This window comes from Elgaria multicarinata, chromosome 21 (assembly GCF_023053635.1).
Source record: "Elgaria multicarinata webbii isolate HBS135686 ecotype San Diego chromosome 21, rElgMul1.1.pri, whole genome shotgun sequence".
NCBI classification, from domain to species: domain Eukaryota; kingdom Metazoa; phylum Chordata; class Lepidosauria; order Squamata; family Anguidae; genus Elgaria; species Elgaria multicarinata.
In genome coordinates, this window is record NC_086191.1 from 14167946 (window position 1) to 14182412 (window position 14467).

General features: G+C 47.8%; 2 protein-coding genes across 2 annotated transcripts in view; both read right to left on the reverse strand.

The window, feature by feature from the left end:
• The window catches only part of LOC134412386 (zinc finger protein 208-like), a 489474-nt gene that overhangs the window by 301185 nt on the left and 173822 nt on the right, over nucleotides 1–14467 (reverse strand). The window lies entirely within an intron of this gene.
• On the reverse strand, nucleotides 8548–14107 carry NPAS4 (neuronal PAS domain protein 4). The gene is made up of 9 exons (XM_063146003.1): nucleotides 13933–14107; nucleotides 13478–13629; nucleotides 12679–12781; nucleotides 11986–12235; nucleotides 11744–11853; nucleotides 11458–11596; nucleotides 9813–10713; nucleotides 9395–9773; nucleotides 8548–8576 (listed from the first exon to the last, which is right to left on the reverse strand). The coding sequence occupies exons 1-9, from the start codon at nucleotides 14105–14107 to the stop codon at nucleotides 8548–8550; spliced, it is 2238 nt and encodes a 745-aa protein (XP_063002073.1).

Sequence of the window (14467 nt, forward strand, 5' to 3'; positions counted from 1 at the left end):
CCTGTCAAAGAACTGGTCGATTTCATTCTCCACTGCCACCCAGTGAAACTGACACGTCTTTCTTACCTTCGTATATTCTTCACTAGCGAATGGAGATGGTTTTGCACAGGTGAAGTAAGGCCTTAGCTTGCTACGGCAAAACCTTCAAATATAAGAACATCAGACGAGCCCTGCTGTCAGACCCAGGGCCCATTTAGTCAAGCACTCTGTTCACACAGGGACCAAACAGCTGCCCCCAATGGGAATCCCACAAGCACAACATGAGTGCAACAGCACCCTCCCGCCCATGTTCCCCAGCAACTGGTGTCCATAGGCACACTCCCTCTGATCCTGAAGGTAGCATATAACCATCAGGGCTAGTAGCCCTGGATAGCCTTCTCCTCCAGGAATTTATCCAACCCCCTTTTAAAGCTACCCAAACGTATGGCCGTCACTCCATCTTGTGGAAGTGAGTTCCATAGTTTGACTCTGCATGTGAAGATGTCCTTCCTTCTGTCTGTCCTGAATCTCCCACCAATCAGCGTGTTCAGAGGAGGGCAACCAGGATGATCAGGGGTCTGGAAACAAAGCCCTATGAAGAGAGACTGAAAGAACTGGGCATGTTGAGCCTGGAGAAGAGGAGATGGAGGGGAGACATGATAGCACTCTTCAAATACTTAAAAGGTTGTCACACAGAGGAGGGCCAGGATTTATTTATTTATTTATTACATTTTTATACCGCCCAATAGCCGAAGCTCTCTGGACGGTTGACAAAAATTAAAACCATGATAAAACAACCAACAGGTTAAAAGCACAAATACAAAATACAGTATAAAAAGCACAACCAGGATCTCCTCTCGATCCTCCCAGAGTGCAGGACACGGAATAACGGGCTCAAGTAACAGGAAGCCAGATTCCGGCTGGACATCAGGAAAAACTTCCTGACTGTTAGAGCAGTACGACAATGGAATCAGTGACCTAGGGAGGTTGTGGGCTCTCCCACACTAGAGGCAGCTGGACAACCCTCTGTCAGGGCTGCTTTAGGGTGGATTCCTGCATTGAGCAGGGGGTTGGACTCGATGGCCTTGTAGGCCCCTTCCAACTCTGCTATTCTATGATTCTATGATGAGATGACCCCCATGGGGTTCTAGTATTAGGAAAAGAGGGGACAAAAAGGTCTCCCTGTCCATATTCTCCACACCAGACATAATTTTATACCTCTATCATTTCTCTTTACTTACTTTGTCTCCAAGCTAAACAATCCCAGCTGTTGTCCTTCTGGGGGAGTTTTTCCAGACCCTTGAACATTTTAGTTACCCTTTTCTGCTCTTTTTCAACTCTACAATGTTCTTTTTTAGGTGCAGTGACCAGAACTACCCACAATATTTTAAGTGTGATCACAGTTAGAATACTATAGCCGACCCACGGCATGGATAAATGCCTTGAGCTTGACCAGGTTCTTGACTTATGGTCTCCTCTATGCTTTGCAGCTAAAACACACTTCCTGTTTCCAGGATCTGGAACTAAATCTGTGCACAGACAGCAGCTGTCCAAAACTTTGCTGGCCTGTGCAGGAGAAAAAAAGAGAAATGTATGTCGTTGCACAAATGATTCAAAGTCTGAATCATTGCTGAATCGGCTGGCGTGATTAAGCAAAAGAGGCATGAGCAGAGAAAATCAAGATATCTATCTGCCTCATTTATATCTTGGCTTTCCTCTGAGGAGGCCAGAGGTGGTATGCATAGGCTTTCCTCTGGGTTCTCCTCACAACAACCCTGTGAGGTAGGTTAGGCCGCAATGTCTTACGTTTATTAACTATTCATGAGATATACCATATATTCCACAAAGTTTCAAAGCGGTGACTGTGTTGTGATTGGGACAAAGTCATCCTGTGAGCCTCATGTCATGACTGAAAGAGAGCTGATGATATAGGGTGGGATACAAATATTTTAATAAATAATCTATAAATGAAATTAAATCAGAATGTAAGCAGAGACCTCCTGAATTAGGTTTCCATCTAGTCCAGGAGCTGAAAGTCTGAAACATCTAGAAATCTATTTCCTGCCCACTCCTGGAGTCACAGAGGGATGTCCGTTTGAGTAAACAGACATACATTTTTCTCCCTTTCTCATAATCCTTGAACCCAGGGTCACCCCATGAAGTTGAATGGTGGGAGATTTGGGACAGATAAAAGGAAGGACTTCTTCACACAGTGCATAATCAGGTGATGCAATTCACGCAGAGTTAAACTGTGGAACTCACTTCCACAAGACATAATGATGGCCACCAGTTTGGATAGCTTCAAAAGCGGGTTAGACAAATTCAGGTCAGAACAGAAAAGGCTACTGTTGGCCTTTTCCAACCTGGAGCTGCTCAAGCTGCAAAAAACAGTAGCGAGAGCTGCAGATCAAGCTCTTCTTAAAATGCACAAACCAGTAAAAAAAAACCACCACCCAGCCCTTCCAGACAGATACCAGGATGCTACAGGAGATGTGCTCCTTTCACTGATAGCTTTTTGTTGTTACTTTGCCCCATGAAGGTGCACAGAGTACAAGAGGAGAGGTCCCTGCCCCAGCAAGCTTACAATCTGGAGGGAGAACAAAGGGCCGCTGAGAGACCGCGTCTCCAGCCTCCAAAGAAGAACAGCCTGGCCCCATACATCATCAGCCAGAGAAGGGGCAGCTACAGGGAGCTCGCTTCACCCTTCACAGCTACAAGAACTTTGAAACCAAGTATGAGTTCCTGGGTTGCACTTTATTATTATTATTATTATTATTATTATTATTATTATTATTATTATTTATTTATTTATATAGCACCATCAATGTACATGGTGCTGTATCCCCTTTCCTTTTATGTCGTGTCTTTTAGATGGCAAACCTGACAGCAGGGACTTTCACACTCTTAATCTTTATCAGGCGCAGGGTGGGCGCTTTTTTTGCTGCAAATAAATAAATTTGGCAGAAGAGAAGGAAAGGGTAGCAAACAAGGAAGTTGAACTCCAATACACTGGGAGGGTGCCAGAGGTTGGGGAAGTTTGCAGTACTGCTCGAGAACTATAAAACACGTCGTAATGAAGTCCTGTTCCTCTGCTTCCTTTGCTTTTTCAGCCAGCCCCAGAAGGTAAGGCTAAGCAAAACACAATATTTCTCGCCAGCCCCCAGTCCCCACGCCTCGGTCTCCTTACCTTACAGTCGGCTCTCCACAACCTTTGGAGGGGCGAGAAAAGGAAGTTTTTCTGTCATTTCGTTTTAATTTCCCGCCAAATGAAAACCCGGTTCTCTCTCGGTGGTGTGCCTTCCCTCCCCCAGCAGAGGGCATTGGGGACCCAAATTTCGACACACGGGAGGATTTTTCAAGAACATACTAGACTGTGCTTCCAGATCTCTGGTGATGAGCAGGGGACCAAACGGTTGCCTAATCCAGCAACCTGCTCCCACGATGGCCAGCCGGATGTCCTTTCAGGGAACCCACAAGCAGGGTGTGAGAACAATTTCGCGTCTTCTTACTTCCGTTACCCTTCATCGTACATTGAGAGGCCTCCTGCCTCTGATGCCAGAGGTGGCTTGTGGCCATCAGGACTAGTACCCATTGATAGTCTTCTCATAGAATCATAGAATAGCAGAGTTGGAAGGGGCCTACAAGGCCATCGAGTCCAACCCCCTGCTCAATGCAGGAATCCACCCTAAAGCATCCCTGACAGATGCTTGTCCAGCTGCCTCTTGAAGGCCTCTAGTGTGGGAAAGCCCACGACCACCCTAGGTAACTGGTTCCCTTGTCGTACTGCTCTAACAGTCAGGAAGTTTTTCCTGATGTCCAGCTGGAATCTGGCTTCCTTTAACTTGAGCCGGTATTCCGTGTCCTGCACTCTGGGAGGATCGAGAAGAGATCCTGGCCCTCCTGTGTGTGACAACCTTTCAAGTATTTGAAGAGTGCTCTCAGGTCTCCCCTCCATCTTCTCTTCTTCAGGCTAAACATGCCCAGTTCTTTCAGTCTCTCTTCATGGGGCTTTGTTTCCAGACCCCTGATCATCCTGGTTGCCTTCCTATGAACACGCTCCAGCTTGTCTGCATCTTTCTTGAATTGTGGAGCCCAGAACTGGACGCAATCCTCTAGATGAGGCCTAACCAGGGCCGAATAGAGAGGAACCAGTACCTCACGTGATTTGGAAGCTATACTTCTATTAATGCAGCCCAAAAATAGCATTTGCCTTTCTTGCAGCCATATTGCACTGTTGGCTCATATTCAGCTTGCGATCTACAACAATTCCAAGATCCTTCTCGTTGGGATGTGTCTAGCCATCTTTTAAAGCCATCCAAAGGGGTGCCCAATGCCACCGCTCGTGGTAATGAATTCCATAGTTTCACTCCTTGCTGGGCCAAGAAACTCTTTTTCTTCATCCCGGATCTCCCAGCGATCATGGGACGACCCCATTGGGTTCTTGTAGGAGAAAGGGAGAAAAATGATTCCCTGTCCTGTCTCCACACCATGGGTAATTTTGTAAACTAGCACATCACCGTTCCGTACATACACCCCAATCTAAAAAACACCAATCATTGTAGCCTGTCCCTGGACTCGCGTCAGAATACGAACATTTCAATAAGCTACTTTATACCCGGTTAGAGCCTTGCTCCATCGAAATCAGGCATGTCTACACTGACAGGCAGCCTTCTCCAGGAGAGGACTTGTGTCCGGCCTTACCTGGAGAGGCCAGGAATCGAACCTGGAATCTTCTGCATGCCAAGCAGGGGCCCTATCCATTGATCTATGCATGATCCTTCCCCATCACAGCCAGCCAGATGGTCCTCAAACCAACCACCGAGAAATGTGTGGTCACGTTCACGCCTGCCTTCGTTACATCCCGTTCGGACGACTGAAATTCGTGGGGCTGCCCTTGAAAACTGTTCAGAAACTTCTGCTGATCCAGAATCGGGAGCTGGGAAGAATCCATTCAGGGTTGGAGCATGATGAGATTTACTTTGTTCATCCCCCTGGAACTTTGGTCCATTTTCCATGGCAGTGAGTTGGGACAGTTGATAGGTTTTCCATGGTGGGGTTTTTTTTAAAAAAAAATACATGAATTTTGTGCAATTTGCACAAATTATGCACATTTTGGCCTTGAGTTGCACAGATTACATAAATTTGCACAAATTAGGTCTCTCTTTCTTAATCTCTCTCTCTCTCACACACACACACACACACAGCAAGACGTTCCCCGACTCCAGGGGAAATCTCACAGCTTAGCCTGAGTTGGCTATGCTACGGTTTTTGTGAATTGCCCCAGGAGCGTCAGCTATCGGGTGATATAAAATTGCAATAAATAAATAAACAAACTCTGTTGAGCCAAAAGCAAAATGGATTTCCCCACGATGGACGTCCCTTTTCCAGAATGGTCCCACCGTACCGTTGCCCAGAGCTGTTTACACAGGGTCCTCATGACTCCCTCGTTACAACAGGTTCAGTGTCTCTTTCCCAATGCAATTCAATCTGCTTGTTATGACCTAGAAAGTTCTATATATCTTGGGGCCAGCAGGCTACCGAAAAAGGCCACCTTCTCCCAAACACAATTGCCTGGGGCTTAACATCATTGTGGGAGTCTCTTCTTTTGATGTGGCCACCTACAGAAGTGGATACAGTGAGGATGAGGAAGAGGGCCTTCTCGGTGGCTGCTCCCCAAAGCTGAAATTCCTTGCCAAGGGAAGCTACATTCCCTCTTTCTCTGTTGTCTTTCTGCTGACAAGCAAAGATGTTTTTTATTCATCAGGCCATTGACATGTAAACTGGTCTGTTGGCTTGCATTCCATATTTATCCTTTTATTGTTGTGTTTTTCATTGTGTTTCTAATGTATCTGTTTTGTTTTTATGACTGTTTTCATTATGTTATTTTAAATGTTGGCTTTTACTGTTGTTAGCTGACTTGAGTGACATTTCCTGGTAGAAAGCAGGATGCAAATAAAATAAACACATGTATACCTGAATACACACAAAGTTATAACACTTTGTGAAATGTCATAGAATCATAGAATAGCAGAGTTGGAAGGGGCCTACAAGGCCATTGAATCCAACCCCCTGCTCAATGCAGGAATCCACCCTAAAGCATCCCTGACAGATGCTTGTCCAGCTGCCTCTTGAAGGCCTCTAGTGTGGGAGAGCCCACAACCTCCCTAGGTCACTGGTTCCATTGTCATACTGCTCTAACAGTCAGGAAGTTTTTCCTGATGTCCAGCCGGAATCTGACTTCCTGTCAGATTCCCATTATTCTGCATTATTCCGTGCACTCTGGGATGATCGAGAAGAGATCCTGGCCCTCCTCTGTGTGACAACCTTTTAAGTATTTGAAGAGTGCTCTCATGTCTCCCCTCAATCTTCTCTTCTCCAGGCTAAACGTGCCCAGTTATTTCATTTTATTTAAAGATCCTGGTCGCTTCCCCGCCTGATAAATAGTGCAGTTTAATGCTGTGTCTTCACCAGTGTTGCTTTTAGTGAAAAAAAATGCTTTAAACTTGTTCATGGTTTCATATTTTACTTTTATTCCAAAGTGTTCATATCAAGACCCAACTTCGGGTCAAACATTTGCACAATACAAACAGACAGGGATGAGTGTGTTCCACCGATATAAAAATCACGATACACTTGTGTTTGTTTTTTTTAAAATGAAAAAGCAAACCTGGTCTCACGTCCCCTTTTTATATCTATCGATACAAATGTACATTATTCGTCAATATATATATTTTACAGCGTCTCACACTTCAGCAATGTGTGAATTTGTAAAAAGGTACAGAGGAATCAATCCTGATACTTGATCGTAGAGAATTCTACATTTTGTGACCGTTCCCCCCCACCTCCAGAGGTGGGATGGCGGCACATATTTCAAAACCACAAAGAAAGAGGAGGGGACAGAAAGAACAGTTCCCCACAGCCTGACCCACACATTTCTGTTCAGAACAGAGGTTGGGACAAGCTCCCGGAGAAATTTCACAAGCCCTCTTACAAAAGAATTGGTTAAAAAAAAGAAGAAGAACTTACCTAGATAGCCACTGATATTTATACCTATAAACATTTGTTTATCTGGACCAGGATAACTGCACCACCACACAGCTGCTGTTGGAAGGTAATAAATAGCCTTCTCCCAAGTTAGATTTTTGGTCAATGTAGCTCAGTGTTTTCTACACTGACCGGCAGTAGCCTCTCCCCCCCAATGCCCCCATTGCTGGGAGGTTAGGGGCATGTTTAGGTCTCTAAAAAGATTATCGTCGTTATTATTGTAATCTTTCCAAATAGCTCAGACTGTAACCTTATCTACGGCAGATCCTGCTGTTCAAACAGGCAACGCTTTCTTTGCGACCAGAACAGATGAGGTTATTTTATGAGCAAAACGACGTTATTCATGTTAAAAAAGAAAAATATTTTTTGCTGAAGGCCAAAGTGGGGGCAGACGGGGGAGAGGCGAGATCTGACAGAGGTCATGAGGTCGAAATTGCCAGTAAATGTATTACTTCAAAGGAGTTGCAGTCTTTAAAGATCCAGCACCTTCGGATAGGAACTGGAAGAGTTCTAATTTCTGCAAGTCGTCCTTGCAGTTAACACTAGTGCCGCTGTTGGCCTTTTAAAAAAATAAAATTAAAAAAATCATCCCTGGATTTGTTTTATTTGCAACCGTTAAATGTAGTCAACTTTCTCTGTCAGGCCTGGCTCTTACCCCAAGCCAAAACGAGGATCAGATGAGTGGTGAACACAGAGGGTCATGGAACTAGAATTGGGGAACGTTACAATCCTAGGCATCTCTACACAGGAGTAAGTCCCATTGCGTTCAATGGGACTTCCTTCCCCTGTAAGCGGCTTTGGAATTGCAGCCTACGTCTCCCAGAGAAGTTCTGAGACACAAAAATTAGGAACCATAAGAAGAAGGAGAATCCCCTCCCAAAATGGGCAAGTTGGAACCTGAATTTGAAAACTTCTTCGTGAACCGAAACGCAATTAACAAGAGAAGAGCAGCGAGGAAAATTAGGAAATAAAACGGAAGATTATATCACCAGCCATTGGCCCTTACTATAGTAGGTTCTAATACCACCTACACTGTCTGTTCTTTTGGGGGCGGGGGACAGATCGAAAAAATAGGAACCCCCAATTCATGCACAAACCAGCTCTACAGTTGCTTCGCTCCAACGCTGCGTTGAATGGCTAATGTGAGCAGCCCAGCACAAATCCCCGTCTCATTTTTCTTAGTAAATTACATACGAGTTTACTCACTACGAGTGAATACAGTAACATGTGTAAGTCCATTTACAATGGTCCATCCCTTAGCTCGGATCAACTAGCCTACCATCGATGTCTCAGAATCAAGATAGATATAGATATATAAATACTTGCTTTCGTTTAAAAAAAAAAAGGACAAAAAGTCTATCTCCCCACAAAAGAAAATGAAAAAACACACCCATTTCCCAGGTTGATCGGTGCGACGCCCTCTCACTTCATCTTGAGAGAGCTTCCCGGGGGTGGGTTCAGTGGAAGAAGGTCTTTGGGATATGACAATATGCCATACTCAGAGAAGTAAGTCACAGACTTATTTCAAAACGAAGGGTCACTTTCGCTTCCATCTGTAGAAGGAGACACAAAGCCAAGAGCACACGGGTTAATGCACAGCAATACTTCCACCTTCGCAGCCATGAGGACTAGAAACTTATTTTCGAAAGAGGAATGGGAGGTGTACAGCAGTTTTTTTAAAAAAACAACAACAACCCAAATATCTACCACAGGGGTGTTCATAGAATCATAGAATCATAGAATAGCAGAGTTGGAAGGGGCCTACAAGGCCATCGAGTCCAACCCCCTGCTCAATGCAGGAATCTACCCTAACGCATCCCTGACAGGTGGTTGTCCAGCTGCCTCTTGAAGGCCTCTAGGGTGGGAGAGCCCACATTGAACCTCTTTAAGCCAAGGGCTGAATGCTAAGCTCTCTGAGGCCTGCATTCCTTTGGTGGGTGGGGCTAGAGGCAAAAGAGGGTGTGGCCAGAAATACCAGCATGGTGTTGCTTAAAGCTCTTAGTGCCGGTAGCTATTTCAAGCTTTTAGAAATGCAGGGGACGTTGCATGAAAACCGGGAAATCAACAAACATCCTGGTGTTTGGAGAGAATCCATCTAGAATCGTAGAGTTGGAAGGGGCCCACAAGGCCATCGAGTCCAACCCCCTGCTCAGTGCAGGAATCCACCCTAAAGCAGCCCTGACAGATGGTTGTCCAGCTGCCTCTAGCTATGCCTTGACTACTTGACAGAATTTCAGGCAGGTCTCCTGCCCCCAAGCCCGACTTGGAGACTCTAGGAATTGAACCCAGGACCTTCTCCGCCCCACTGAGCTTCTAAACCACCACGTTTCCCCCCTCCCTCCCCGCCTTGGGCCTGATTGCCCCTGCTTACCTTCATGGAAGCCTTCTTGTATGTGGCTCTGGAGTTGATACAACTCATCTAACCCGTCACAGGGAGAGTTTGAGGCACGTGTCTCAAAGGCTGTTTCGTAGGAGGCCAGTTCTTCCAAAAGGCATTGGTCTTCTGGAGGCAGGTCCATCCTGGGCGAGGGAGCCAGGGCCCCCCGGCTCCGGTCTTCGGTGTCCAAGCCGACTGGACTACTGACATTCCCACCGCAGAACTGGTGGTGAGGGCACCTCACACCCGCGCCGACTCTCTCGAACAGAGAGGCGGACAGGTCTTGGAGAAGGGTCTCAAGAGCATCGTCTTCCAGGATGTCGGCCTCCGGGCAGGACAGTGAGAAGTCGATGCTCCTCCAATCTTTGGCAGGCTGGATGTCCAGGCACGGTCCAGGCACCACGGCCGGAGCAGGACCGTCGAGGGCCGCTGGGCCGTTCCGGGCCAGCTCCCTGGAAGCCACAGAGCTGAAGGCCTCGGCCAGGCTGCTGATTTGCTGAGCCAAGAGTTCGATTTCGATCTTCTCTTTTTCAGAATATCTGAAGAAGGTCTGCTTGATGGGCGAGGCCTCTGGAGTCAGGAGCCCCTCAGGCACCATGGGCACGTCTACGTAGAGGGGCCCCCGGATCTCCGGCAAGGTCATCACGGTACAATCCCCATTACCGGGGCTGTCCGGGGTAGGCGGTAACTTCTCATAGAGAGCACTGCATTGTTCTTGGGTGTAGAACAGCTCGGAGGTGGTGGTCACGGTGGTGGTAGTGGGGGGGACGCTGGCGGTCGGGGCGGCCGTCACAGGGGGTGTGGCGGAAGGGGCGGTGCTGGGAGCGTACAGTTCCTGGGCCCCAAACAGGAAGGCTGAACCCTGATGGGGCGTATAAGGAGGGGTGCAGATGAAGTCCTTGGAGGAGGAAGAGGAGGAGGTGCTCAGGTTGTCCCTCCTTAAAGTCTGTTCGTAGCCCGTCGGGAAGATGACGTAACCAAAGGCCGGGCCTTTGCCGAGAAGGCTGAGGGTGGAGCCCGGAGCGGCCTCCTCCATGGAGGAGATATTCCCGGGCTCCGTCACCTCCTGGGGTAGACCGGCGGCAGAGGTCTCCGTGAACGCCGGAGGGCATTCCACGCCACTGAAATCGAAGGCCGTCGTGACCATGGTGGCGCTTGGGGTGCCGCCCACGGGCGTAAAGACTTGGTCGGGGCTGGACAGCTGCCCCGGAGAGAGCAGGCCTTCCAGGAAAGCGGGCGTACTTCCGAGGGCATAGGCCGCCTGGGTTTCTTCTGCCGAAAGCTGCTGCTTAAGACACCAGGCTTCGGAGTCACTGTGAAGAGTTAAGGAAGGGGAAATGAAATGGCCGTCCAGAAGCAGAAATACAAAGAAAGCCTATCCCTCGATAGCTTCCCTCCATGTCAGCTGTCGGACTGTGAGCTCCTTGAACCTCAATAGTAGTCCTACTAGATCAGACCAAGGGTCCATCTCATCCAGCATTTTGTCTACACAGTGGCCAAACAGCTTCCCATGGGAAACTGCTGCTATATCAGGAGGGGGCAACGTGTAGCCCTCCAGATGATTTGGCCTACATACAATTCCAATCCTCTCTCAGCAGTGGTGATGCTGGCTATGCCTGAGGGGAGTTCTAGGCCCAAAACGTCTGGACAGCCAAAGTTGCCCATCCCTCTGCTAGATAGTATGATTCCCTCCAATGCTGAAAGATGACTTTGTTTTTTCCCCTCTTCCCTCCTCATCGTGTTTTCCTTGCATGTTGTGTCTTTTTAGATTGTAAGCCTGCGGGGCAGGGGCTGTCCTGTTTAATTGGTTAGACAGGCAGCTGTGGAAGCCTTTTTGGCTGAGGAGACGCATAAAAAGCCTTCAAGTGCATAAATAAATAAATAAATCCCCTCCTCCTCGTTTGGAGGACAAAATAGCCTCTTAGCTAGCAACCCTGAAAGCAGGACTCTAAGGAAAGCGACGGAGGCAAAGTCTTGACAGTTCCACTGACTGCAAAATTTATTACGAAGGAGCAAGTCCTTCAGAGACCGATAGAGAGGCATTTCTTGATATCTACCTGATGATATAGTTGTGGCAGGTGATGGGAACGTCAACATTCTCCAGGTGGAGCAGCGAATATATCCATATCCAGCTCGTGGCATCTTTGGTTTGGAGTCGGACGACCATTTCAGCCCGGGTTTCACTCGTGTCACCCACTGGAGAAAGAAACAGAGCGGGAAAGGTCAGATGATGGGGCCTCTCCAAAGAAGCAGCTCTGCAATTGTACAGCCGCTCTGGTTTTCAAGGCACGGTAAAGGCCACGGGGGCCCTTGATCAATCAAACAGCTGAATTATATACTCACACAGCTTATAATGCTGGGCTGACGCATGGCTGAGATCTTCCGGATGGATGAGGCTGTACCAGGACTTGTGGAAGAGTTCGCTTTTCTCAAAGCCCAAGTGGAAAACCACACTACAAAGAGTTGTAAAGGGAGAGAGATCAGTGTTTTGAATCATTCACCCACTAACAGCTTCCTCGTTTGCTAGGCCTAGGCTATTCCTGCTGTGAAGCAAACAGCAATGCCTTCCCAGCACACCTTCTTACCTCTCAGAGATGTCCACAATGGCCAAGTCTTTTGCGTGACGGCTCTCGAAAGAAGACAAGAAGAAAGAGTTGGGAGTGCTTCTGGGCTTGGGATCCAGAGGGGTGCAGAAGGCCGTGAAGACTGGGTTAGTGGACCAGTAAGAGCCAGGTGGGGGCTGGTGGAACTGCCCTCGGATCAGGACCAGCTTGTTGCCTGCGCTTTGCCGCCGGATCGTCTTGGAGGTGTTGAAATGGCAGCGGAAGAGTCGGTCTGAAGGTGTTTAAAAAAAAAGAAAAGGGACGTTGAGAGATCAGAAGTGCCACCCATACATTTCTATACATCCACATCATTGAGCCAATCCCTAGCAGAAAGCATTCAATAGTTCTACTCTCCTCGGCTCCTTGGCAAGGAACTTTCATTTTTATATGGCATTTCTAAGCTTGAATTCTTTCTTTTTTAAAAAAAAAGAGATAAACATCACAGTTTGAACCTTCCTAGAATCAAGGGAGAACCCTTTTCCTCTAAACCCTACAGGGGCTGGCTTTGATTGCTTAGTGGTGAGGGGTAGGCAGTCTGCACATGCTCAAAGACACTCTCACTTGCTAGGCATCACTCTCTTTCGGACACATGCTGGCCAGCTTTTCATCTCTCTACACAGTTGCATGTCACAGAGCAAGACCCATTTTTATTTTTTTTTACAAAGCATCACCTACCGGTATCTGTTGGAGAGGGCAGTGCCAGCTGGTTCCTCATCACAAAGTGATCTGCCGGTTCAATAATGTCATAGATGCTGTCTCCTTGGGCCACCAAATCCACCTGTAAGATAAGAGGGAGGGATGCCAGGTGAGATTGACAAATTGTCTCTGAACTTAAGCACCCTAGTATCACAATTGCATCCATAAAGGGCCTTAACCTCCAACAGACATTCCTGGGCAGAGGAATAATTGGTATCAGCACATCAGAAAAGATGCCAAAAGGCTATAGATGAACTGAGCTTGAGTTACAGGAAGCCAGATTCTGGCTGGACATCAGGAAAAACTTCCTGACTGTTAGAGCAGTATGACAATGGAACCAGTGACCTAGGGAGGTTGTGGGCTCTCCCACACTAGAGGCATTCAAAAGGCAGCTGGACAACCCTCTGTCAGGGATGCTTTAGGGTGGATTTCTGCACTGAGCAGGGGGTTGGACTTGATGGCCTTGTAGGCCCCTTCCAGCTCTACTATTCTATGATTCTATGAACTGTTTGTATTATGAGGATCATAGGATTAATCTAATGAAAACTGGGATCTGAAACAATGGAAAGATATTGAACTAAACAGTTGTGGTTTAATTAACTACCTGCCCAAAGGGTTATTTGATTCCCCCCATTTTATAGTAAACTCCTCTCTCTCTCTCTCTCTCTCTCCCCACAAGCCTGGGAAGTAATTTTTGTGAACCGCCCAGAGAGCTCCGGCTATTGGGCGGTATAGAAATGTAATAAATAAATAAGTAAATAAATAAATAAGTACGTACCATAGAGTGCCCCAGGTGCTCAGAGACATTCTCCGACACATAGATGAGTTTGCCTTCTCCGGTGAAAGCGAGCAGGAAGCCCGGCAGGCTCTGTATGAAATCATCCAGGTCCTGGGAAGACAGCAAGGTCTCCAAGCCTTCCAGAGTCGCACCTGTTGAAGAAGAGGGGTGGGAATTAGCCATTTCTCAAAAGGGCTCTCTCCACGTCCAATGTAACACGCAGAGGACGCTGCGGGAGGGTTGCTTCAGCACCAGGGACAGCGGTACATGGCTGTTTCAGGACCCTGGACAGCTTCCCCATCACTTGGTATTTCAGCACCTGTTGAGTTCCACCATCTCAAACCAGGGGCGACACTTTTGGAGGGCAGGTCCCTCTCCCAACTTTAGGTTGGGAGACGCATCCTGGCACCTCTTGCTCTCCCCCCACCTCCGCCCCGAACTCTTTCGGTAACTACCTTTGGAGAAGAAGATGGATTTCCGAGTGTAGATGCACGCCAAGGACATGATGTGCAGGTAGGACAGCCGGAGTTTATCCCCTTCTGCGATGGGCAACAGGTCTTTAAGATTCCTGATCTCGGCATTGATTTGGTCCCGCCGTGCCTTCGAGGCGCCCTTCGTGGACCGGTACATCTCGGCTGGCGCAGATCCGTGCGGCTAAGCGCTCCTCTGTCTCTGCTTTCTCTCTCTCTCTCTCTCTCTCAAGTCTGCCTGTGGATCTGTATGAGAACCACCGCTTGCCTCCCACCTTTTATAGGCTGCCGGGAGTGTGGGCACTGCCATGTTAAGGAAAGTGGGGCGGGAAGTTTTGTTCAGATCAATGAAGGGACACGGCTGCGGAGTGTTCAGCCCCCTCCTTTCCTCGGGCTTGGGGGAACCCGACGTCACTGGCTCCTGAATGACGTGGTGAGGAAAGGCGGGGGGAGCGGAGGAGGAAGCCAAAGAAACACTGCACCGAATTAGGAGATGAAGCAGAGGAGAGACTTGATTGTT